Here is a 25322-nt window from a genome sequence, read left to right on the forward strand (position 1 = left end):
AAAAAAAAATCAATTGATTTCATGGAAGACTAATCTACTTTCTACTGCGCATTTACAGAAAACAGTCCTACACTTTTATATCATGCAGGTTCATTCAATTTTGCTTTTAACCACTTATACATAAATTCCCCCAAAAGAGTCTTTGTGCAGTTTGGAATATGCTGTAGCAGTGAGGTGGAGCACGCTAGCCAACAAATGCTAGTTCATTCCACTGACTGGAGAAATGCCTGCCATTTGGTTTCTTTTATAGGGTCACATTCAAGCAAGTAAAGTTCGCAGAGAAGAGTTAACTAATTGGATTCAAAAAGTCATTTGCTATCTCAGCAATAGTTTTTAAATGTACAAATCTAGACAGAGAGGCATTCTGTAAACAGGTGTGAATGACACTGCTCCATCAGGCATTAAATTGGAGCTGCTTCTGAAAAACAGTATCATCTGTGCGTTTGAGTTACCAGTATTTTATCGACTGCAGTGTTTCCATACCAAATACTCTTTGCTGTGTAATGTCAATGATTCTTCAAGCAAAATATCTCTCCACTTTAATAGCAACATGAAACAGACTCCTACTGTTTGCTTCCTATTTCTTTTCAGGAGAGCTGATTAAAAGTCGTATTTATATTACTGTAGTGCCCAAGGTCTCTCCACTAGGCACTGCATGTACACACAAACACCCAAACAACATCCAGATTTGGACTCTGCACAAAGACCACCACTCCTTTTGGCTTTCACATGCAGGCACCCAAAGACAACATTCATGGAAAAGAGCAACATTTGCTCATAACTTTTCCCTTAATTTCAGTATGACTTTTTAGCAGTAGCAGGAGGTGCTGCCACAGTAACACAGTAAGTTGGGCAAGCTTGCTTCACTGTGGGTACAGTTGGAGACTGAAGTAACAGTCACTATCCCAGGACACAGGTCCTCGACTATCCCAACACAGTGACGGGGTACAAGCAGCACCTACAGCCCCTGCACTGCTCTCAGCTGCATTCCCTTACCTGCGCAAGGGCCAGCGCCGTCGCCTAGATGCCGCAGGAGCCGCCGAAAGATGCGCAACAGGCGCTTAGCAACATCTGCCAGAACCTTCCAGAAGCCGCCCCAGTCCAACGGTCACCGCCCCACCCCAGAGCAACGGTCGTCGCGAGGCCCCGCCCCAGCCCAACGGTCACGCCCAACCGCCCCGCCCCAGCCCAAAGGTCGTCGCGAGGCCCCGCCCCAGCCCAACGGTCACCGCCCAACTGCCCGAGAAGGGGCAATAGCCCCTCGCAAGGGCCGTAAGGGACCGTGAACCGCCCTGGCCCAGCGACATGCGGCTTCAAACAGCCTCTCCAACACAGCGGGCAGCCTCAGCTGCAGTGCGAGGCTAACCTGGCTGGCAACAAACCGGTAACCATGGAAAAAAAAAAACTGCAATTGCCCCAAATTAATTCAAATTACATATGTGCGTGCTGACACATATGCTCCTCCTCATCTACACGCACACAGAAAACACAGGGTACCTCAGGTTATAGTAACAACTTATTTTATAAAACCAAGATGATGGTTTTCTATCTCATGAGAAACTGGACCACTAAAGAGAGGAAGGGTTTCAAGATACGGTTTCAGCCAAGAGTAATGAATCTTGGGACGGAAAGAGTCACAAAATAAACAGTGAAGACTAAATATGTATTAGATATTTGCACAGTTTTTAAATTAAAGATTTGAAAAAGATTCATCTTCTTAAAGTAAAAATTCAGTTTTATTTAATATATTATTAGAAACATTACACAAAGAGGCCGAGTCTTTCACAAATGCCTTGAACCTCTTGCATCTTTGGAATGTAAATTGCTCTGGCTTCATGCTGTTAGGGACTTTGGTAAAGCCAAGCAGAGCACTGCTACTACGAGAAGTATAAACAGCACCAGAAAGCATACAATATCAGTGGTCTTGCAAATATAGAGGCAAGTCAAGTCAAGTTAGCTAGGCAAGCCAATTTCTTTCTAGGATTACAGTAAAATGAAGCAAAAAGCATGTGTCTGGATTTGGATTTCCTCCATCACAGTTTTCAGTCCTCTCCACCACACAGGTTCAGCAGTGCCCTCTGGTAATCACCTTTTGTGTCTTGCTGTAAAGCAAAAGATTAAAAAAAAAAAAAGGAAAAGAAAAAAGACACAAAACATGTATACGTTATATTCTGAACTTGTAAAACAGGCTGCAGTTCACAGTTGGGAGTCTTGTTCTGGGGATGGGGACAGATTTTTCCTATGTGATGTATCAACATATTGCACAAAACCTGCATATTCAGTCGAACAGTTGTTTAAAATTGCACTGGCTGTAGCTTGCAAAGGTAAGAATAGGCTTTTCAGTAGTGCTTAAGTAATGATCTACTATTCTCACTGCAGTCTCTAAGGAATCTTCCATTAATTCTAATAGTACAATTAGTCCAAGGAAGAGTACTTCGAAGGTCATACAGTTGTTAAAAAAAGAAACCTGAAAACTTACCTGGATGAAATAATAGAGGGATTTTCCATATTTCCTCTTGAATTCACTCTTAATTTTCAGCATGTCTATCTCACAGCGAGAGACCATAATCCTGATCAGAACCTTGTCCCGGGTTCCCTTGCCCTACAAGCAGATTCACATGTAAATATATAAAAGCTAAGATGCATAAGAAGGCCACCATCTGATGGAAAGAGTAAAATACAGGCAACTTAGCTGCAACAGTAAAGGGTACAGCGAACTAAACCTTCTAAAGCCACTGTTGTGACCTAGGAGTTTGAGCACAAACATCTCTCCTTATCAGAGTTTGATCAACTTGTGGTCGCAAGTTTAGCTACTTAGTCTGTAAATCAGCAGTCCTGACTCACAAGGAAGTCTTGCAAGTACTGCTTAATGACAGTCTCCAGGTGTTTCTCTTTTAATCAGTTTCTCAAGAAGATATTTTGTAGCTATAATTTAGGGTCTTACTGATTCTTCAACAAACAGTTTTTCTCCTATCAGCAATTTATCTGACATTCTTCTGCAACCTTTCGTTTTTCTGTTAAGTATTCTATTTTAAATCTACACCATGTATCTTGTATGTATCTTGTCTTCTGACTACTTTCAACCTTCAGGTAAAACATTCTTTATTTAAATGTGAGCTATAAACAAGTCTTTCTTACCTTCATAGAGTCATACAGCCTGTCTGCAAAATACAGCTGCTTGTTCTGAATGCACTGGACTAAAGAGACAGAGAAATATGAATAGTTAAACATCCTGCTCACGCTTGGATTAACAGAACATAGAATCCTGGAGTCTTTCAAAGATATAAGTATTCGGAATAAAAGTTTGCAGCATAAATTTATCCATAAGGAAGCACAGAGAAATGAATTTTACCTGATGCATTTGTCACAAGTTGTTTTTGGGAGCTGGTGAACAACGGCTATTTCGCTCACAGTCAGCAGCTTTTCAGAATGCTAGCACTCCTCCACACACACTAAAATTCATTCTTGTGTCCATATTTCACATATAAACAACCCTTTTTTAATGAAAATATTCATTGTATGCTGTCCCCTAAGAAATCCTCCTTCAAGGCTGAGTTTTCTTTGTTCTCCACTTTCCCGAAACACCTCTCAGTTCTCCCTTAGTCTGAAACTGATTTTTCTTTTACAAAATCTACTCTGAAATCAGAACATACATCCTAATCATCTTCATCTCATGCCAAAGTTGTAGTGTCTTAAATACTCGTTTCAGATAATTCGGTGCCAAATCAGCTACTTTTATTAGCCTCCAGCATCCTCCACAACCTGTTTTCCCTTCTCATACACACTATTCTCTTTTCAGCCTACATCCATATTTAATACTTAATGTACCTAGTTAGTGGTCAAACCTGGTTTTGTTTGCTTGCTTGTTTTTAATAAAACAAAGAGGAATCAAAGATTAAATGTTTGTAACAGACAAAAGCAGAACTAACAACAGGTAACAAGTCATGTGTACATTTCCTTTGGAAAGTCAGCAACACAGAAGATGCTGCAATCTCTTGACGTGATACTCTTTCCCCAGATTGGTAGCTCACCCAGATTAAGGAAGGCATTCTCCAGGTCTCCCTTAACTTCCTTCTTGATGCTCTCCAGCATATCATATGGGCTGTAGCTCTTGTACCTCTCAAACACTATCACGTCAAAGAAAAGAAGTGAAAAGAAAATCAAAGCAAGAACCAGTAAAAGCAACCACCTAAGCCAAAAACAGTGCAATGCAGACGCACATGATGCACTCCTGTAAGTTCTCCTTCTGAGAACTTTTATTTTCAATACAGTCTCAATTTATCAGCTGATAATAAAGGTCTGATGCTATGGCCTTCTCTTTTTTTTCCAAATATCCCAAACATCTGGTAAAATACCATTCTGTCATTAATATTTTTGAAACAATTGGTTTGTTTAAGCTAAAGAAATTAAGCCCCTGAAAATAAAATTCCCCATAATAGCTTTCCCAGGTACTTCTGACAGCAATACCTGAGCTGCTCTTTGGCAGCTTCAATATCCAATTTAAACACATGATATAGCTGATCCTCTCTAGCAGAGAGGGAAAAAAGACAAAGGATTTCTCAAAGTCTCCTGTATCCCAGTTTTCATTCCCAGTGCAGGCGAAATACCATTGATCGTTGCACCTGTATAGAAAAGTGCTATATGCGCACTCAAGTTATTAGATTAACATATCCACAGAAATAACTGCATTAAAAAAAAGTTTGGTTATGAATTAAAGATTTCCAGGTTTCATAGCTTTTCACACTCACTTTAATCATACCTGAGATGAAATAGATACCACTTGAATCTAATTTTCCTTCTGTGGTTAAAAAAAAAGGACTGTCTCTTGAAGAGTACCTTTTTGGAGGTGGGGAACACTTCTTTCAGTCATAATGTTGATCCACTTGGGCACGTCAGTTCCCTTTCTCTTCACACCAGCATCATACAGTTCCTGGGGTTAGAATGATAAGCAAAATCATGAGTTATATGAGAAGGCCATCAAACATACACAATTGCTTTACTGGAAACCAAGCACTACTGTAGCTGCGCGAATGTCAGAAAGATAAATGGACACACCATTGGCCTGACCACCATGGATCTAATCTGAAGCTAAGCTAGGTTTTACCCTGTATTTACTTCTATTTGGAGGTTTTGCTCTTGTTTTAGGTGCATTTACCTCAGCAAAGTTGCTCTTGGCAGGTACAGATGTAATAAACAAATCAGCCAGTGAGTTTAGTGATACCTAACTCTTAATCTTTTGAAATTATATCGTAATCTTGATCTTTTGACCACCACCAGTCTTTGCAATGCATCAGTGCTTCCTTTTTTTAAAGCATGTCTTTTTCCATATGCCTATGGAAAATACCAGACAGCTACTGTGCAAGTGCTAGTGAGTAGCCCATGAAAATACACAATTGAAGATGTCAAGATTGTAAGTGGCAGATTCCTTGACAGCATGCAAACATGGCTGCACACAATTTGAAATACATTTACCTACTTTTACAAAGTGCCCTTGCACTCTCCACATGCACAACATTCATAGTCTAGCTGAATATCCCCCCAAAATCAGTCAATAAGAACTTTTAAGGGTCATTATTAGCACTTACCCTAGCATCTTGGTCAATCAGCTCATAATCAATCACAGAAGTATCTTCACACCTTTTTCCCTTTAAACGACAACAGCAGTATTTAGAAGAAGTTTAAAGGATGGCAAGAAATTTGCTATACACATATTTTTCTCTTTGGTTTGTTAATCAGTATTTTCTATATGAGTAATCATTAGAGGATGCTTCATCCTCATTAATGACCTACTGTTATGAATACAGAGTTCCTGTCAGGATACTATGTCCTTCGACATCTGATTTTTTTTTCTCAAAATACAGTAAAGTTACAAAGAAATTAAAATTTGTATTAGAAATCCAATTGTTTTATTAAAAAGTATCAAATACCAAGGCACGGGCACATTAGGAAACATAGTAAAATATAAACAGACATACCTTGGCCAAGGCAACCATTAGCTTGCGGAAGTCACCAGATGTGTCTGATATAATGTCCTTTTCCAGTTCTGTCTTATACACTAGGAAACAGATTTTTTTTCTATTTAATAATGTTCGACAAACTCTCATTTAAAAGGAGCTACACTACAACTCCTTATAGCTAATCACTGTATTTTGCAGTGTACAAAAGCAACCAGCTACCATCTAAGTCATCTATGGAAGACGATTAAAAGCACACTCGGATACCACAACAAAATCATTGCTGTGTAAGTTCCGGTGCAGGCAAATCTGCCAATTACGGAAAGACAATAAGAAAGCCTTCGTACATTAAAAGGAAGAGAATACTGTTTCAAGTTGAATATCCTACCAGTTCATCCTTTGCTATCAATGTTTGCTTGTTTCCCAAACAGAATTTAGACCTTAACCACTCATGGATTTATGACTGGACAACTGCAATTATAAGTTTAATGCAGAAGACGATAGTTGTTTTGATTAAACATAAGAATGTTGTGCGTAATCCCGGTGCACTCTCTCAGCCTTTTCATTGTTTTCTAAGCAGCCATACCATACATTGCTGTGTGTTCATGCTTAATAGCTGTCAAGCAGCTCTTTTAGGGTACTCAATGAATCATAAAGGCCAAGCAAAACCAATGTACTCTTGCACTATGCACAAAATACACGTAACAGAAAAAAAAATAGCTACCTGGACACTGCTTAGATGACTAGCTAATGCTCTCCAATTTGTTTATTGTCGAGGAGCAGACAAAACTCTATAAATACACCCTAGTATCCAGTATGCCACTACAAATTTCTTTGGCCTGACTACCAGAGAATCAAAGGAGTTGTTCTGCAAGTGATTCTACCAATCAAATTGACACTGGGGGGGACCAACCCAAGCAAGGCTGTGAGCAAGCACAATACATTGCAACTTTCAATGTAAACTTACTTTCCCTGTAGACTCTGTTGATTTCATAAAGCTCCTGATTTGTCCGTGAGCAGATGATTTCAATGAGTGTGTCTTCATCAGTTCCCAGACCCTGCAACACACAATATACAGTTCAGTGTTAGAAAACCTTGCTTGAAGGATTTCAAAATATTTTACTGGCATTTTATTACCCTTTTTCCTTTCTCCCAGTCTAACAGTTCCACAACTGTTCAGGGATATTTTTGACAACTGTATGCATGTTTCTAATGTGCCTGAGAAAACCCAGATGGAACATTTTTAGTTGCCAGATATTATTCTATTAGCTTTGAGATACGGTAGACAATATCTGTGGGAAATATTTGTTTGACGTGTTTGTAACAAATACCTGATCTCCCCACCAGCATAACTGCAATGAGGTGAACATTCCACTGCCAACATGTGATTCTTTTCTATCTTTCCATTGAGAACATAGGGGGGAAAAAAAAAAACTCATTTTCATCATGCAAATGTGCAGAGACCATGTTCTTTCCAGCTTTTCTTCTTCACCTCTCTCCATACACCTCCCACCATAAATAGGAGGCTGAAGATGACACAGCCATTAGTAATGGCCTCACCACCAGACCCGCAAATATTCACCCATGTTTCAAGTTTCTAGCTCATAAACAGCCCCCCCCGAAGTATGCATATTTTCCATGTACTTCATGGAACACTACAACACCCAAACATAGATATCATGTTGTTATTAGCTATATTGATATTAGGGGATAAAAATATCTTTGGTATGATGGATTAAATATTCAGATTTAAAATGTTCATTTTGATGAAGCTAGGTGAATTGAGAGGACCTGTATGTATTAATTCTGTATTAAATTATCTTCCAACTTGATCTAGTTGGCATAAATCTGTAAAACATAAAATTAGGCTAGGCCTCACAGAAGTCTCCAACTAAGGCAGAATCTCTCTCCCCTGCCATATACAGAGCATTAGCAGAATATGTTTCTTGCCATATATGATTCATATATAATATATGTCTTAGTGTTAAAACTGAAAGAAAAACAGCATAAAGATTTGTGTGGTACTGTAATTTCCATTGCTATCATACGAATGAACATTTCCTGATAATCTTAACAGTTAAGTAATTGTAAACAATACGTGTAACTAGACAAGGGACTAGTAAGGTGACACTAAAACAAGATACCTATTAAGTCAGGAGAATACATCTCCCAAGGCAACTAGTCTCTATAGGCCTCATCTATAGTTCCTGGAGAGAGACAGGACTCTCTGAAGGACAGTTTTAGAATAGGAAACTAACATAGGCAACCTGAAGATGCTTGCTCTCTCTGATAACCGCAGACAATATCCACATGATTACTTGGTAAAGCCACCTGGCAGTTAGATCCCTCAGTATTGTGGGAAAAACAAAAAAGCAAAAAAAGCAACTTCAAAAAACCCACAAACATACACACTTTTCTTTAAATAGATTCCACTGAGAGAGTTTTTTTTGTTTCATTTCATGTTTTTCATTTGTTTTCGCTTTTTACCTACCGTCAGTCAACGATATTCATGCTAATCCAATTACTCTCATTTGCCAGAATCACCAGCAGAACACAGAACATTATTAGGACTACTGTCAGGCAGCTGTTTGCTAAGACCCTTGGGATAAATTTTGTATGGTATCTGGCAAAAAATGGGCATGGTTTGCACCAGAGTCCTAGAGGAGTCTGCCATCAGCAGACTGAAAAACAATCTTATGCTATATTATTTTACATGTTAAATATGTATGTAGTTATGTGAAAAACTATTGCCTTGGAAAAAGCCTCTTTACTAACTGAAAAAATAAGAGGACTAAAACCATGTCTAACAGCTAAGAGAATTGGGACAGCTCGCCACAGAATAGTTCTAATGGATATCTGGGGAAGAAATGAAGGCTAACAATTTAATAATCTCTAAATATTATTTTGAAGTATTTTGTAGGAATATACATATCAGAAAAAAAAACTTAAGCTCAAGCAAGAAAAACAATACTTTGCTAGCAAACTCAGAACATTAGAATGAATGCTTGAGAGATGGAAACACCTGACCTGTGAAGAGAATATGCTACCATGGCTACTGTTCTAAGGCTTGATCATCTGGCTGTAAGTATAGCACAAGCGCTAGATAAGTATATGGTCATTCTAATTTAAACACATCACATACAAAATCTTCAGAAATTTTGAATTATTATCTCATTCACAGTAAATTATGGACAGCCTATGGATAAACCAGAAGAGGGCAGCATCCAATTACTCAAAGAGTGGATTTGGCCCACACATAATTAAAAGAACAATTACCTCTCCTTATTTGTTATTGGTGCACTGGTATTATTTTGGTACATTTGTTTCATAGTCTGGAGATAGTAATTAATCAGCTCTTTGTCTTGTTCTGAGTTTTAGTACACATATTTTAATACTTTCTTTTTAGATGCTTGTGATTTTTTAGATGCGTATGATTTTAGATGCTCCCAAACAAGCTCCCAAACCTTAGTTTGTCTAGAAAGGTAAAAAGACTGGCACGAGCACTTCTCGAAATCTGTCTTCAGTGGCCAAGGGGGCAGATTTTTCCCAAGCGGTGATCTATTCCACTCTTGCCTGTGATTGCAGGGGACTGAACTCTGTGACCCACTGCTGCGCTGTTCAGCAAGGCTTGTTTGAACACGTCCTTCTCCTCCTCCTCTTCATGTTCCACAGAGAAAAAGGCCTGGGTACAGGATGTTCTTTCAACATCGGTGATATGACCCAGTAACGGGAAACTACTTTTTATTAAGCCTACAAATACTAGCAAAGGATTTAATGGCTCCAGTGCTTTCTTATGCCTTTTTTATAGTAAGAACCTGTTCATTGTTTTTCAAGGCAGTCAGAAGAGCAGCTATCAGCCAAAACTGCCTATGAGTCGCTCCTCATCTGGCTCACATTACTTTTTCCTAAAGAAAGGATTTAGTTAACACTTGAAGTTGGATACCTAAACCATAATACTAAAAAGTCAGTGGTCAAATTTGAAACACGTATTTGAATATCAAGTCCATACTTATTCTTGAAGTAGTGTCATCAGACTTCAACATACTTAAATTTCAGAACTCATTTACCTTCATTGCAGCTTTCAGTTCAGAGGCATCATACTGTGATGGTGTCTTCAGCAGGCCCAAGATCACTGCCTCCAAATGACCTGACAGAGCAGATTTGAGTGCTGCTGAAAGTTCCTGTAAAACAGAAAGGAGGATGGAAGAAGTAATTAAAGCTCACTTCTGATCTCCAGAGAATTCAGCTTGTAGTGCTTTTAATCTCCAAGGCAGCAATAGTCTTTTTTGCACAACTGACATGGAAACAGAACTTAAAGAGCTTTTCTTTTGTGGAAGCCCAAAAAATTAGGGCAAAGGAAAATTTTTCTCATCTTGAAAATAAGAAAAATCCACTGGTGGCTGACAAAGTGCTGGGAAGCATGGTGCAAAGACATTCAAGTGACTCTGCACAACTCAGCTTTGGTCTTGAAGTACTGACACTGTGTTGGAGCCAATAAGCACTGATGGGTCCGAGTTTGACTCTCTGTGGTCGTTGCCTCTCCACCACACTTCACAGTGTTCCCAGTAGCACTATATTATTTGGGTTTTCCCTATTTATCTCAGCCCTAAACTAGCTTAGACACTGGAAAATTGACTGCATAGTTATTCCACTGTACTGGCCCAGGTCCCAAACAGATGGCTGAGGGGAAAAACAGCTCCCGAGTGCAGGAAAATCAGCCCTATCTTAAGGAAATCATCAGAACTCTGTAGTCAAAACTTCTATTGTTAATTGTCAGCCAATGCTGGAGGAAAACAAACAGTCAGATATTTTCACTTTATGGGATGTATACGGATCTGTAGCAAATAAAATCCGGCATTTCCTCTTTTATGGGATTCGGATATAACTTGAAGAACGCTAGTATCAGCTGCAATGTAGCATAGTTACAAATATCAAAAGCCTGGAACCAGATCTGGGATCTATGCTGATCAATATTTCCTATAGCTAGAGTTAAAACTGGAGCATTCAGAAAAGACTTACTGCATTTAAATTACCGGGTTCTACACAAATAAGTTTAGGGTGTGGGGAGTGTGCACAAAAAGAGATGTAAAAGAAGGTGATCTGAACAAAACTGCAAAGAAGTTTATGTCAGACAGATAAAGAGCCAAGGCACTTGGTGTGTTTCCAGCTTCATCAGTTAATCTAGGGCACTTCTAAATCCCCAGTAGCTCCATTAATGCTGATGAAGGGAAAATATTTCATAGACCTTCTTGGTAGAAATATTGTTCCTCAGGATTATCATTGGTTCCCATTGGAGCTAAACTCTGTTGAGAAAACCTGTATCAGGGCACAACACGAGCAATAAATCACAATCACCTCAAGTAGGGTTTGCAACTTCACAGCATATTACCAAAAAAATCCTTGAAATATTTTCCCTAGAGGATATATCACTGGACAAGATATGTCTTTTCACAAACCATTTTTTCCTCTCCTGTTATTCACCTAAGTGGTGTCTCTTAAAACTACCATTGTTTTTACAGGTCATTTTACCCTTTTGCACTTATCATACTTGATAAATTCAGTTGGTTCCTAGATTGCAGCAAGGAAAGAAGGTAAGTGAAGACATAAACATTTAAATGAATGAAGTTGTGGATTTTCTTGACTATACTGTTTTTGTGCTCATGCAAAACATATAACAGAGCTTCAAGTGACATATATTATTATTAGGGTCCACATTATATTCACAGTTCTCATGGTGCCCACAGAGAGTGACTGCTAGGATGCAGGCCTGTGTGCACACACACATGCATCCAACTTGCACGTGTTTCTGCGTGTGCCTTTATCAGCCATGCATAAAAATTGGTGAATTTCTCAAATTTTACTCTAGTTTTACATTTGGTTGCAGGTGAGCACTCTGGGCTGCTACTGGAGGGTTACCATTTGGGGTCTGGCAAACCTGAAAGAGAGACATTCATTATAATCTTAAACTGATCTTTAGGCAAACTTCTCTTCTTCTGCATGGGCATAAAACTTCAATTGCTGTAAGATTCTTAAAAGACAAGAAAACATCAAGAAAACTTCCAGGTAGCAAGACTCATTATACAAGCTGCTGTAACCTGTCCTACAGATTTGTTATCCTCTGTAGATCAGTACATGGGATATTTCTGTCAGGAAAATAGCCAGTGAAAGTTCATCTGATTACTGCACTTTGCACAGAAATGGAATACTTTCTTTAGGCCAAGTTATTTTAAAATAAATAAACAAACAAACACCATCCAAACCCTTTTGCCTGAGACATTTCCTGCCAAAGGTTTTACACAGGGTTAAGTAGTAATTTTGCCACACTTTAGAAAACACACAACTGATACCGTTCAGCACATTTTAGCATATAACCCAGGGGCTGGTTGATGATCTGCTATCCATCCTGATTTCTAGAGATACTAGAAAACCCATGTCTCCAACAGATTTCAGTTCCAGTCGTGCATACTGAATACTTTGGGAAATCTTACCAGTCCTAGACTCTGACAGCATATACAAAGTAAATGGATCTTTACTGCCAGTGAAAAGACAAATTAAGTAATATTTATCTCCAGTTTATGCCTAAATACCTGTGAAATGTGAGCCATGAAAACCTAACTATGCAGGAAAAATATGCAATATTTCACATTCCTTCATATTTTAGTACCTTTTTGGTTCTTCTCTGGTAGGCAAAAGCGATATCCTGCCTCTGTTCACTGCTGCGGTTTGTTAGGATGTTGATGATGGTGACCTCATCCACACCTACAATGACAAAAGACAGAGTCAAAAGCTTTCTTATTTGTATGGATCTGTTCTCCTACACTCAGGACACAGCACTGTTGCTCAACAGCTCTCTTTGGTGTAGAATCTGTTAAGTCCTGGCCTTGCAGAAACTGTAGCTATTTACACGTTTGATGCGAAGCACTTCTTGACACGTACACTCACATGTCCACCTCAGCTAGGGCCAGCCCCTGGCCAGTCTTGCTGCTTCTGAGCTCCATGTCACAGGTGCACCAACCATGCAGGATCCTGCAACAAAAGCTGTTCAACTTCAGAACTGACAGACCTGAGCTTCTTACAGCCTGCCCTGTAATTTCAGTGGAATAATTTCAATTAAGGTTTGTTAAAAAGCTTTTATATTTTCTAATTTGCCTCTAGGCACTTAACTAACACTCCACTTTTCACTCATCAGCTCAGAAGCTTAGAAACTAGAAGGTCTTCTTGATATTGGGAGGAATTATGTATGTGTTCCCTTTTTTGGGCATGCCCATAGAAGATCCATGATGAGTTTTAACTAAGCTGCCTAGACAATTTGGATGCTCAGGCTCCCTACCTATCTCTTTTTAATAGTTGAATCCGTAAAGGCTTAAGTTTAAATGATGTCTTGTAATTCTGTTCACTTAAAGATCATGGTTTTACCCTAAATGCAAGATCTTTTGGTTTTACCCTAAGTGCCGAGGCACAGATCCAGGGCTGGACTCACTGTCTGTCCATGGTATCTAACATATTCCACAGCCTTAGATCCTACAGGGCTGATATTCATGCTGCCTCCAATCGTGGTCAATAAACATAGAATAAAAGCTTTACATTACACAGGAAATTTCTTAGATATTAGCCACTTGCAACTCAAGATTCTTTCCAGTGCAGGAAGCATCTCGAGACTCTGACACTCTGCCTGTTACTGACAATGTGCATTTCAGATTCACTTTTTTTTTTTTTTCTCCCCCTCACTTGCTGCTTTCAGCTGGATTCTCCCAAACTTAGTCTAGCATCCAAATAAATAGCTATCCTTCATCTTGAAGGATATCTCTCATCCATCAGGATATCCTGATTATTCAACAACAACAGAAGAAAAAGCTGTATTTATATTTCCTTAACTAATTCATAAAAATATCTCAACTACCCCCTTACAATGAGAGCTTATAAAAGGTGCCCTTGCAATAAGCCAGTTTCTGTAAGACAAGAAAATTTCTGGAGATGTAAGTCTCTGCCACAAGCCAAATCAAAGCAACTGTTAGCAACCAGGAGGCAGAGCGGCCAGGTAACGAAGACTCCAAGGGACAAACAGGAGCAACACTGCAGACACATGGTGTTGTGTGGCCTGTCAGAATCCATGAGGTCCATCCACGTGTTCTTAGGCAGTATAGGAATTGCTTGATTTCACCACACTTGGTTGAGGACTCACTGCTTGCTCAGGTAAAGTCTTATTTTGAATTTATAATTCTACACCTCCAATTTAATCTTCATACTTCATCTAATACAGCATACAAGGACACACTGTAAAACAACACAACACAAAGTATTTCTATCTCCTTCCCCAATTCTCCAATGCTGTCTTATGCTATACCACTGAATTCAGCCTCTAGATAAAATGGTCCTTTGCATCTCATGTATTTTATTGGTTAATCAGAACCATCTGGACCTGCCATTCAACACTGCAGCTGGAAGTAACATTCAGCTAATAAATTCTTCGTTCAGAAGAATCAGCAGAGTGTGTAAATACATAGAGAGAGGAGACAGCTTGAAGAGCTCTCAAACTGTTAGGCTCCAGTATCAGATCGGCCTATAGCTGTGCCAGGGAAGTGCTCGTTTGGGACTAGTTGTTGACCGAGTTTCTTTCACATTTGTACAGTAATATAAATATGAAATATGACTAATGTAATCAGCCTCTTAATGATGATTTCGCAATAGGAAAAGAAAGGAGTGGATCAGCTACTACTAGAATTCAGGTCCCTGATAGAATCATTTTCTACTTTTTTCTTTTTTGTCTTATTAACCACAAGTGACCTCACAGCAGCTCAACCACAAAGGAACCGAATCAGATATTACAATACAAATCAGACCACTGTAAGTGCTGCAAAAGACCTTGCAGCCCTTAGCTACAGATTCTAAAACAGTAAGTCAAATCCAAATATTCATATTCATCTCTCCCTTTTGGCTTCATTTTTCATAAGGAACAAGAACAAAAATGTGATTCTGATTTGAGGAGATGAAATACTGGACCTGACAGCCTCATGTTTTTAGCTCATATTGAGGCAGACCTACACCAGTGCTCTTATTCACACAGGCTTAGCCTGGAAAAGTCTTGAGGCCATGGAAAGTATCACGTGTCTTAAGTTACAAAGCTTGGTTTGAGAACATGCTGAGCGCAGATTGCAGACAAAAATCTACTGATAGCATGTTTTAGAATGTTCCCAATAAAAAATAAAAATAAAAAACAGTCCAGAAACAACCAAATGGCCATGCACAGATGGATACTTGCACTGGGCCTTTGCAGGGCCACAGTATAAACCAGTCTTTATTTTTATTTTTTAGTAAATTCTCAATTCAAAACATTCTTGGCATTCAAAGCTAGCAAATGACATTTTCAAGTTTTAAAACAATTGTGATAGATTAGAAGCCCACAAATGACTGTGTCCAAGTTATTCATATGCTTTGTGGATGGAAATATGAGCTAACTCATTGCTCTGGCATTTTGTGGAAAATGAGTGCTTGTATTTCACACTTGGGAATCCTGCTGCCTTGAACAGGATGCTGACTCACATTTGCTGAGGTGGGGTGGACCAAAGAGCTGCTCTCACTTTTTTTTTTTTTTTTTTTTTTTAAACTGTTCACTTGAAAGCTTAAACATTTCAAGGTAATGGAATGAAACTTTATTTCCCAATGTATTTTATTTATATGGGAAGATTTTAGCATTGTCCTTTTATCAATGGGGATCAGAAGGATCAGACACCAGCTCTCTTTAATTTTTAAAATATATGGAAACATTTTTAAACTCAGCAAATTGCTCATCTGTGTTGGGAGAAAGTGCAATAATTACATTAGTCTGACTTTCCTGACAGGAAAAGCGTTTGTACTGCCTGGGATAATGCAATTTCCATTTGCACTAATTAACAGCTTGAATGTAAAAATGTGCAAGCTGGTCCCTACCCTGAAAACCTGATGGTATATTTGACATGTTCAGATTTGCCTTATAATCAGTGCTGTAAAATAAAGTTAAATCTAGACAAAACTCTACATGTACACAAAGCACTTCCTGCCAAGCGCAATGACACTCCTCTCTTGTAAGGAGATTATTTAAAAATAATGCAAACCCTAAAATTTGAATAGAACCTACTTCAGTGAGCAGGCAAGGGATTTCTCCAGCTAAATTAAGAAGCCTCGTGAAAGCAAGCCTCATGATTCTTAGAAAGAGCAACATTTTATAGTCAACATTTTACTCATTACATTTTTAAGTCATTTTTTACTTTGTTGGCACAGACAGAATGCACTGTTGGCATTTCTTTCAGATTAAAAATTCATTCTCTTTAAATTTCTGCCTCTCCTGACATGTAGGCAAGAGCATGGGCAGATCCAGCTATGCCTACCTGTTGCTTCTGGGGCCTGGAAAAAGAGCCAAAGCCAGGAACACTCTGGCTGGTTCCAGAGCAGGATGAAGGCTGCTACCCTAGAACCATGGTGACTGCTTTCTACGATTACTTGCTCTGAGTTGGTTTGACAAATGAAGCCAAGGGGTGTTGATGCGGTTGTTCTTTTTCCTTTCAAGATAAGAAATGCTATTTTACACCTTGGTTAAGTGAAATGAAAAGCAGTTGCCCCAGTGCAACCTCACAGGACATAGCAGTGTGTTTCAAAACCCATGAAAAAGACAGCAGAGTACAATGTTTGGAAGCGTTCATTCCTCATCTGTTCCCTCAAAGATAAATGATATTAGTGGAAAAAAAAAATCTTGTAAGTAGTACTTTGTATATATTTTCATACTGAATACTATCAGTATATCAATGCTCTGGCATTGCCTTTCGTGCACCCTGTACTCCTGCGTGTTTCAGTACTCCATGGGGGCTGCATCTGCAAGGTGTCCGTCCCAGTGAAAGTGGTACCTCCTGGTTTGGACCAGCTCCTGGGAGCGCAGTTCAGAGAAACAGCAAACTCTGATACTGCCCTACCCATTAAATACTGCAGTATTATTCAGAAACTAGATATTACTGTTTCTAGGATCTTCTCCGACTCAAAATAATCCAAGACACATGTGCATTTAGTTCAAAACCTAGGAACAAACGTTGACATTTTTCTTCTGCCAGTGTTCTAGCTTACAAGCAGAAGCAATGGTGCTCCTCACCTTTGGTCTTGATGGCTGTTTCCAAGGCAGCAGCATCCCGGTCAGCATCGAAGTTTGAGTAGGCCTTAACTGTGGCATACGCACTTGGAGGGAGAGAATGCTAGAAAAGAAAACAGACATAAGAAGGGCAAAATTAAATCCTGTGCCTTGCTGCAGTTCATACATGTGTCTCTTTCAGGGACTGACATTTTACCTTATTTTCCAATACAAGAATTACTAACAGGTGTTTGTGAAACCGAAATTCTGCCGAGAACTACCAAACTTTGTTCTCCAAATGTGCATTGTTCCAGAGGTTCACTCACAGTCATGTTCATTTTGAGAAAGAATAGCTACAAACAGATATTATATATTACTGGGGTGAATGCCTAACACACTCCAAATTTACTCACTAAACCTGAATTTGTTAACATATGGAATTTCCTACCTAGATCTTAAGGAAATTGACTACAGAAAGCTAATTCAAGTTGTCACACAGAAAGTTGTATACACATATATTTAAAATAGTTTAGATTTTTCACAACATATATGTGTGACTATATATAGACACACACACACCCCTGTTGTGAAAAATCTAAAACTATTTTAGATTGAAAGCCATGCTTCACTTTGAATTACCAGTTACAATTGAAAAAAAAAAAAGTAATGTGGAACACTAACAATGAGTAAATGATAATGGAACAAGTTCTGTGCTTTATCTCATAGCCTCTAAAGATAACAATAAACACAATAAATGTATCTTTTTGAGCCTATAGCTCTTGAATATAAGAAAAGTTATTCACCTTCTCCTTTTGAAACGCTGTGCCTGCAGGTACTTGGTTTAAGCAGGGAAGCCAATAAAACTATATGACTATTCAAATTAACTCCAGTAAAGATATGGAGGAGTTGGATATGCAATCATTTAGCAAATAGTTACAATATTTTACTAGTTAAATCATCTTATTGGCCATTTAATATTGTCATGAACTGAGGAGTACAGCTTCAAATAGGAGGTCAACACAAGAGAGGTGAAAGTCTTCTCAGCTGCTTCAATACAAGCTAACAGTTTAGCTCAGCACCTCCCACAGGCAGGTTAAACTAAACCACAAATTTCCATAGAAATAGCTGAGAAACATTCACATATTCCATTCTCCAACTTAGAGTCGTAAACCGCTGGCAGAGGTGCACGGCCCGTCCGCCGAAGCTGCCGCAGCTCCTTGCTAAGCGAGTGCATGACTAAGCTCTTTTGGTGGGCAGCCCCACAAACCTTCAACCCTTAATTCCACCAGAAGCCAGGCTTCCTAAACAGGACTAAGCTCTCCCAATATCTCAAGGGCCTTTGAGTAAGCAAACTGTTTAAAGGAGGACAAATTTTAACTACAAAATTCCACTCTTCTGTTTTATTAAGTCTATGCCATCCAGCAGAGGTCACAGTGCCCTGACAGATTCTCTGTGCCATCTCGTGAACGTCTGGGTTATGTGGCAGAGATGGGGAGTTAAAACACTGATAAACCAAACTTTTTTTTTTTCCCCTCTCTTGATTTAGCTAAGTGGCTGCAGTTTGGCCCATAGCCACACCACAAGACACAACCTTTTATGTTAGCAAATTGAAATGATAACCAAAAAAAAAAAAAAAACAGTAAATGGAGAGGAGCAATGAACTTTCAGACACATCTGCATGTCTGAAAGATCCCTAGAGCAAAGTCATGCATGCACTGCAGGTGGCTGTCCCACTTCACCAGCGTCAAAGAGCAACGTGATACCAACCCACTGGTAAGCTCAGCAGAGCCCAGCATTTCCCTCCTTCCACCCCACTGTATATTTTATAATATTAAAATATTACAATATTTTTCATGAGCCATCAGGACAAAATATTCTACTGCAAGACCATATAAGATACTGAGAAAATACATAGCAGATTTGTAGTTTTCCTTTGTCCCCCTACCTCACGCATATAACAAGTTGGATTCCGGTGCCCTGACACTGGTCAGAAGACCCAGGAAGTGCCACGTAGGGATATGCAGAGAAGACAGAAGCCTTTGGCTGGCTACTCCACCAGTAAATGAAGTATATCCAAATCCAGCATCTGCGCAGATTATGTTTTACTGTTACAGATGATGTTTATTAGCTCTCGAGTGCTTAGGAAGAGTGGACACTGGTTTTATCAGGTTGTTCATTCTACCTATGAAAAGCAGCCATTTAAATTCCAGACAATAGGGATCTGTCCCAAATTACTGTGGTACACTAAAGAGTACTGTACATTTTCAGACAATAATTTTTTTTCCAAAGAACTTTCCATTTGTTTCTGTACAAAGTTTTCCAGGATGTGGCTGTAGAAGTACTGCCTGATGTATAAACGCACAAGTAGTCTGAGCAAGACTAAGCAGAGAAAGGTTTCTTCTCCCTCCACATAGAGGATATGTGAAACATATAACTGCTTTATTTCCTCTGAGCTTGAGGAACCAAATCCCATTTAGAAGAATTCAACATCACAGAGAGACATACTTCACTAACAGGAACGCTAACGAGGCTTGACTTCTAAAAACAGAATCCGTCCAAGACATCTAGGTTTGGGTATTCCTCACCCTGACAAAAATCAAAACAAACATACAAAAAAACCCCCAACAACTTCCCGAGGCCATCCTGCAACTAATCTATACTGCCTTGACTATTTTTCACATTTCCAACTGCCAGTGCAAAGATCGAGTACATGATCAAGCACACCTGGAAGATTTGTCAGAGAGTCTTTCCACTGTCTTGCAGAAGGCTGCAGAAATTGCAAATCCAGAGTTAACTTCAGCTCAATCCTCTCTTCTCCTTAAAGGACAGAGAAGATAGTCCCAGCTGAAGCAACTCAGCTTATCAGGCAGCTTCTTGGTTTGGAGGAAATCGCTTGCTATGCTGCTGAAGTGGAATGCACAAAGGCCTTATTGCACAAAACAGGGTTTCTGCTCAGCTTTCGCCATTCTAGGCCCTCAGAGTTACAAGTACAGGTTTTTTTTTTTTTTTTTTTTTTTTTTTTTTTTAAAAAAAGCATCTGAATCTGAAACACTGCACTTAACACCAGTTAACTTGCTCAATCACTCCTTAGGGGAACTGGGCAAGTCATTTATATGAACCATCTACTCAACAGTGCTGGCTTCCTGATTAAAATCTACAAAATATCCATGTGAAGATGACTTCAATTGCACTGAGGTTTGAAACTGTTTCACCTGCACTGTAGTTGACATTGAGCAACAACATGAAGTCGGTTCACTTAAGATCCGAACCTTGAAATTCTGGAATCTATAGAACAGAAATAAGTCGCCTATTACCTTTTGCAGTTTACAACAGAATTTCTATGCAAAATGCTGCTATGTAATGTTCTTCAAATTTGACTTCTGCAACTACTCATATTTATTATGAAATAAGTATTTATACCCATGAGGCTAAATTGCTCAAATGTTAGTCCAAAAGGAAATCTCCATCCAAAAGAACATGGCGAAGTATTCTAAAGACTTGACTGCTTTTACAGCACAAAATCAGCCTCACTATTTACCTGCAGTGCACTAATAGTGTAATCTATTTTATAAGAAGGAACAAAATATTTGCTTTTACCAAGCTGAGTTCTGCGGTCATCAGTTACGAAATTTGAAAGTATTAGCAATAAGATGGGATGACACCCCAGATTCACTTCTTCTTCGGTGATAAATCACAGAGCCACAAAATCACACCACAATATTCTGAGATGACACTGGTAACTCTCTCAAGTTCTGTTGCAACATAAGAAATCAAACAAAGGGAGTGTGGCTTTCCGGTACTACTGTAAGACAATCAGAGAAATGTAAAGGTGGTGGAAAATACCCAACACAAAGGAGAGACTGGAGGCTTTTCAAAACAAAAAGTGAGAAAATATTTTTGAGAGAGAGTTTTTGTTGAAAGTATTTGGCTTTTGGTGAAAAACATTACACAAATAAGATGCTCATTAACTAATGTTCTCCAAATTTTAATTGAAAAAAGTGAAACTCAGGTGTCATTTCTATTTCCATCTGCCCTTGCCATCCTCTTAAGTCATTTATACCTTCACAAAAAAAGGTGGATCACAGATCTAAACTACCCATTCAGTCTGCCCTCTGACTTGTTTCATATGGCCCAGCATGCAAGTCCTGCTCATGCTGCTGCCCAGTTAGAAAAACTTCCATTAAATCTAGTCATCTCATAACTGATCCATGGTTCTGGGCAGCTTTATGGCTGAAGACTGACCACAACAGACTAAGCTTTTAGATAAGATTATCTTACATAGAAGAAACGTGTGGAATTTAAACTCTATAGCTTAGTGCAGCTGCTAGTAGAGAGTTGTGCGAGGGAAACAACACATAGTATTTAAGAAAAACAAACAAATACTCTGATTTGAATAATAATACTTACATCTCCTTCAAGGCTGAGCTTGCTTAGAATTTCATGGACTGTAGACATCTTGAAAGAAAGCTGGAGGGGGTGGAGAGAACAAGAACAAGTAGACTTAAGTAAGTTATGTTCACAGTCACAGGCTGCTACAGCAGCATGTTAGATAGCCCTGAATACCTGTATTACAGAAGCCTGGACAACTCAGTAAGACTGCTAATCCCAAGAAACAAGATTGATTTAAGAGTCTCCAAATCACAGCACCACTGATAATGCAACAGCGAGAGGTCTTCTTCCTACTGTAAAATAAAAATGTATCTTCCTTTCTCAAGGAACTCTTTCTACCGCATTTTATGCTTAGAAACCGGAGAATCTCCCTAGAAAGAGGATCAACTGAACTTCAAATTCAGTACCAGAAAAAGTGTAGAGGAGTACTGCAGCTCAGTCCAGGTCCGAGCTAAAGTAATAACAACTAATAATCTCTGAATCGGAGGCTAAATTCCTCAAGTGCTCAAGGAATACACTGGAGCTATTTCATATTCATATAAACATTTTATAAAACTGTAACTGCTGTTCAATCTTTAACCCTGGACACAAGGCACAAGTGTCTCTATTATCATACGGTGCTGGGTATTGGCTCCTCAGTACTCAGCAAAAAGAAAACAGGACACACTACAAATACCTACTAATAATGTGGCCGCCAGGTAACAAGGACTCTTTCAGGATGACAGTTCCAAAAGGAACATCCAATGAGACCAGATAATGGCTCCATTGCCACAAAGTTCATAATATCTTGCTTACATGTAATAAGAAGAACAGAAGAAAACCTACTGGAAAAATCATAAACATTGCAAAAACAAACATGGATGTGATGTACCTATGTTACAACACTGTGCTTTTTTCCAACTCTGGTTTCTGGTCAGGGAAGTTTGCCAGAGCTGTAATACTGTTTTACTGAAAGAGTCTCTTAACTAAGGAGGACTTTTTTTTTCCTAAAATTTAGAAGCCAGAGGCAATATTTAAGCTCTCTGACGCATTCCTAAAACTCAGCTCCCAAATTCCTCTGCTCCTCTCCTTTCCCTTCCCCTCTGAAAGGAGGGCTATCGCCACTCATATTACGTTCTAGTTACTCAGCTTGGCAACTGCAGCAGACATTATTTTATCTGCTCAGAACAAAGCTTGCTTCTCAGGAACTGCAGAGATAGCAGCTGTTTCTAACGGGAAATAGGCTTGTGGAGAGGCAGGGGAGAGCGGCCACACCTCAAAATCAGCGATATTCATTTAACTCCAGAACAGGGCCTGGCATGGAACCTGCAGCACGCGCGGGCGCCCGGGGCTCTGTGCACCGCGAGGCCGTCAGCAGCCCTGCCCGTGTGCTGCCAAGGGGGTTTCAAACCCCACTTGATCCCTCTGCAGTTACTCTGATGATGATGATGATAGGCCTTTCCCAGGCAAGCAGGGCTGACCGCTCAGGCAAGTTTCCCAGACAGAGAAAGAACTTCTCCCCTCCTACCAACCAGATCCAAAACCAAGAGCTTATAGGAGAAGGGAAAGCAGCAAGTCGACAAGTGTTTCCAAAAAGTGGAGATCTGGTTGAAGTTCTAAACTAAGCGTTCATTCTTTGTTTTAGCTCTTGGACACCTTTCTTTTATTCTCTATCAAGCCTTTTACAACAGAGGTACTCAATTCCAAGTTTTTTATTATTTATTTATTTATTTAAGAAAAGTAGCACATTTCTTCAGGAGCATCAAGAAGCATTCAGAGGAAACTGAAGTCCTGAGGCAATATTAAAGCATACAATCAATTTATACAAAAGCTGTAAAATGAAACTGAGATTATTTAGGAGATATCACTGCAGCAATATTTGGCAGAAAAAGCAATTATTGTGCAAGTGCGCAAGAACTGCGGTGCCATATGTTTTAAAGACTGAACGAAACATGCTGCTGCTCTTACAGGCTCTGAGCACATTTTAAGTGCTTCTCTATAAATACTCATCCAGCTATTAAAGTGCTAAGACTGTTCATTACTTACCGAGCAAATAAAAGTTATTTGTTCAATTTTTCTCCTTGTTCTATTTTGATTTATTTAAATATTGCCCAACCTGGTCACAGGTTTTTGCCTCTCCCTCTTTTGGGGTTAGTCAGATTCAAGGGAGAAACAACAAAAACACCTCAGCTTGACTAGATTTATTTCCTATCGAAGTTTCAATTTTGAAAATGGAGAATTCTTTTGCTTTCTAGCAACAGAAACCAAGTTCCATTGGTATTTTTTACAAAAAAGAAAAATAAATTGGATTGCTAGAAAAGCAAATATCATTTTTATAGAAATATTGCTTTTAGAATGAAACATAGAAAAGAGCTTTTAGAGGAGAAAAATTGTAGTCACATCCTTCCTCACTGAGAGCACCGCAAGAAACCCTTCCTCTTTTGAAGCAGAATAGGGAGAAGAGCAACAGAAATAACTCCACTCAAGGAGATGTAAAGAACCAGGAAGGAAAAAAGACACAGAGTAAAAAGTACAGTCAAAGTTCTCCACATCACCTTACTATTTGAGAATTTTATATTTTAATATCAAAAATCCAATCCAGCCTTTTAAAGATAAGTGGCATAAGTTATAAAAAGTTGCTGCCCGCTATTAGCATTATTAACTGAGCTGGTTAAAGGGAGATGATACACGACTGACTGAGTTATGAGATTCTTCATGTTTACTCTTAATAAAATGAAGTGCCTAACAATGAGACTTTGTACTCTGAAAGCTTTACGAGCAACATCAGAGACAAGCAACCAAAGGCTTTTAGCCTTGCTTGCCACAAAGAACTAACACACAGCGGCGAGAGCTGACGCCAAGCGACTGCAGAACAGTCCTTCACAAAGCAATCACTGAGCAGCTTTTTGGAAGGCTGCCGTTAGTAAATGAAACAAAGCCCACGCTGGATCTGGCTGCTGCGAGCGCACACTCGCGTGGTGTCCAGGAGCAGAGCTCACACCCTCGCGCGGCGCTGGCGCTGCTGCGTCCCCGGCGGCGCCGCCCGCCAACCCGCCGCAAGCTGGCGGCGAGAGAGCAGCCAAATGGGATTTTTTCCAAGCAACTTTGCAGAGAAAGATCTTCTCGGAGAAGAAACGCATTTCTTGTCATGCTCAACTTTGCAAGGTTCTCCCATTTGTGAACAGAATCTCATTGTTCTTCAATGGACCAATTTTATCTATAGCACTTTTGACAAGTTCTGGTTGGGTTTGAATAGGTAAACAGGAGATATATGCACTGACTTGTTCTCACCTGCACAGGACAGGATCAAATTCTGCTCTCCAGCTGAAAGCTAACAAATATTTCCAATACCTTAAAGCAAGTTTCGAAAACCAGTTTTTCCACCTAAGTCTACACTGCCCAAATCTCAATCACAACGTTATTAACATCTGATTTGACTCCAGCTCTCTCTTGCCCAGGGCCCTAACTGACTTGCAAGTCTGTTAGACTGGGCCTTATCTGTGTTAGATACCCTGTCCTCACAGCAGTTCAGTGACAGAAGCGTGGGGCTGCTTTTGAACAAACTGTGAGGACCAAGTGCTGCTCGGATACATTAGAGCAGGAAAGGTGGAGGGGGAGGAAGAAAGAAAAACAAACAAACAAAAAAAAAAACAAAAAAACCAAATTAACCAATTCCAGGTGTGCACAACCAGCTATGTTGCTCAATAAGCAGAGCTAGCATGTTAGCATTTTAAGAACTTAATCTGCTCATGTAGGCAGATTGCGAAAAGGGTGTTCCCACACATACGAGCCAAGAAAACGGCATCCCCGGAATGAGAGAATGGAAATTCTTCCTCTGGGAGCAGATCCGTGTTGGCTCTGCAGACCAGGGCGAGGCAGGGCCGTGGCGGGAGAACAAGGAGGCCCAG

General features: G+C 39.5%; 1 protein-coding gene across 2 annotated transcripts; it reads right to left on the reverse strand.

The window, feature by feature from the left end:
• Positions 1-1714: 1714 nt before the first annotated feature.
• ANXA2 (annexin A2) lies at positions 1715-21516 on the reverse strand. Of its 2 annotated transcripts, XM_088519778.1 has the most exons (13): positions 21454-21516; positions 17071-17170; positions 12619-12713; positions 11827-11889; positions 10022-10135; positions 6922-7012; positions 5976-6055; positions 5586-5645; positions 4837-4930; positions 4032-4127; positions 3139-3197; positions 2480-2602; positions 1715-2102 (listed from the first exon to the last, which is right to left on the reverse strand). In XM_088519778.1, exons 1-13 carry the CDS (start codon positions 21499-21501, stop codon positions 2043-2045), a joined length of 1083 nt encoding a protein of 360 aa, XP_088375904.1. In that variant the 5' UTR covers positions 21502-21516; the 3' UTR covers positions 1715-2042. The 2 variants fall into 2 exon arrangements, with proteins under 2 accessions (XP_088375904.1, XP_088375908.1); XM_088519782.1 differs by lacking the exon at positions 11827-11889.
• Between the last annotated feature and the right edge of the window lie 3806 nt (positions 21517-25322).

The sequence above is a fragment of the Tinamus guttatus genome, unplaced genomic scaffold (assembly GCF_059628265.1).
Source record: "Tinamus guttatus ecotype Peru unplaced genomic scaffold, ASM5962826v1 Tinamus_guttatus_pri_ptg000004l, whole genome shotgun sequence".
In the NCBI taxonomy this organism is placed as follows: Eukaryota; Metazoa; Chordata; class Aves; order Tinamiformes; family Tinamidae; genus Tinamus; species Tinamus guttatus.

Excerpts from the sequence above, each read along its gene's own strand:
- ANXA2 (XM_088519778.1), bottom strand. The coding sequence starts at position 21,501 with ATGTCTACAGTCCATGAAATTCTAAGCAAGCTCAGCCTTGAAGGAGAT. Across the intron at positions 11,890-12,618 it reads ACCAGAGAAGAACCAAAAAG|GTTTGCCAGACCCCAAATGG; the intron begins GTACTAAAATAT and ends TCTCTCTTTCAG. Across the intron at positions 3,198-4,031 it reads GAATGCCTTCCTTAATCTGG|TCCAGTGCATTCAGAACAAG; the intron begins GTGAGCTACCAA and ends CTGTCTCTTTAG.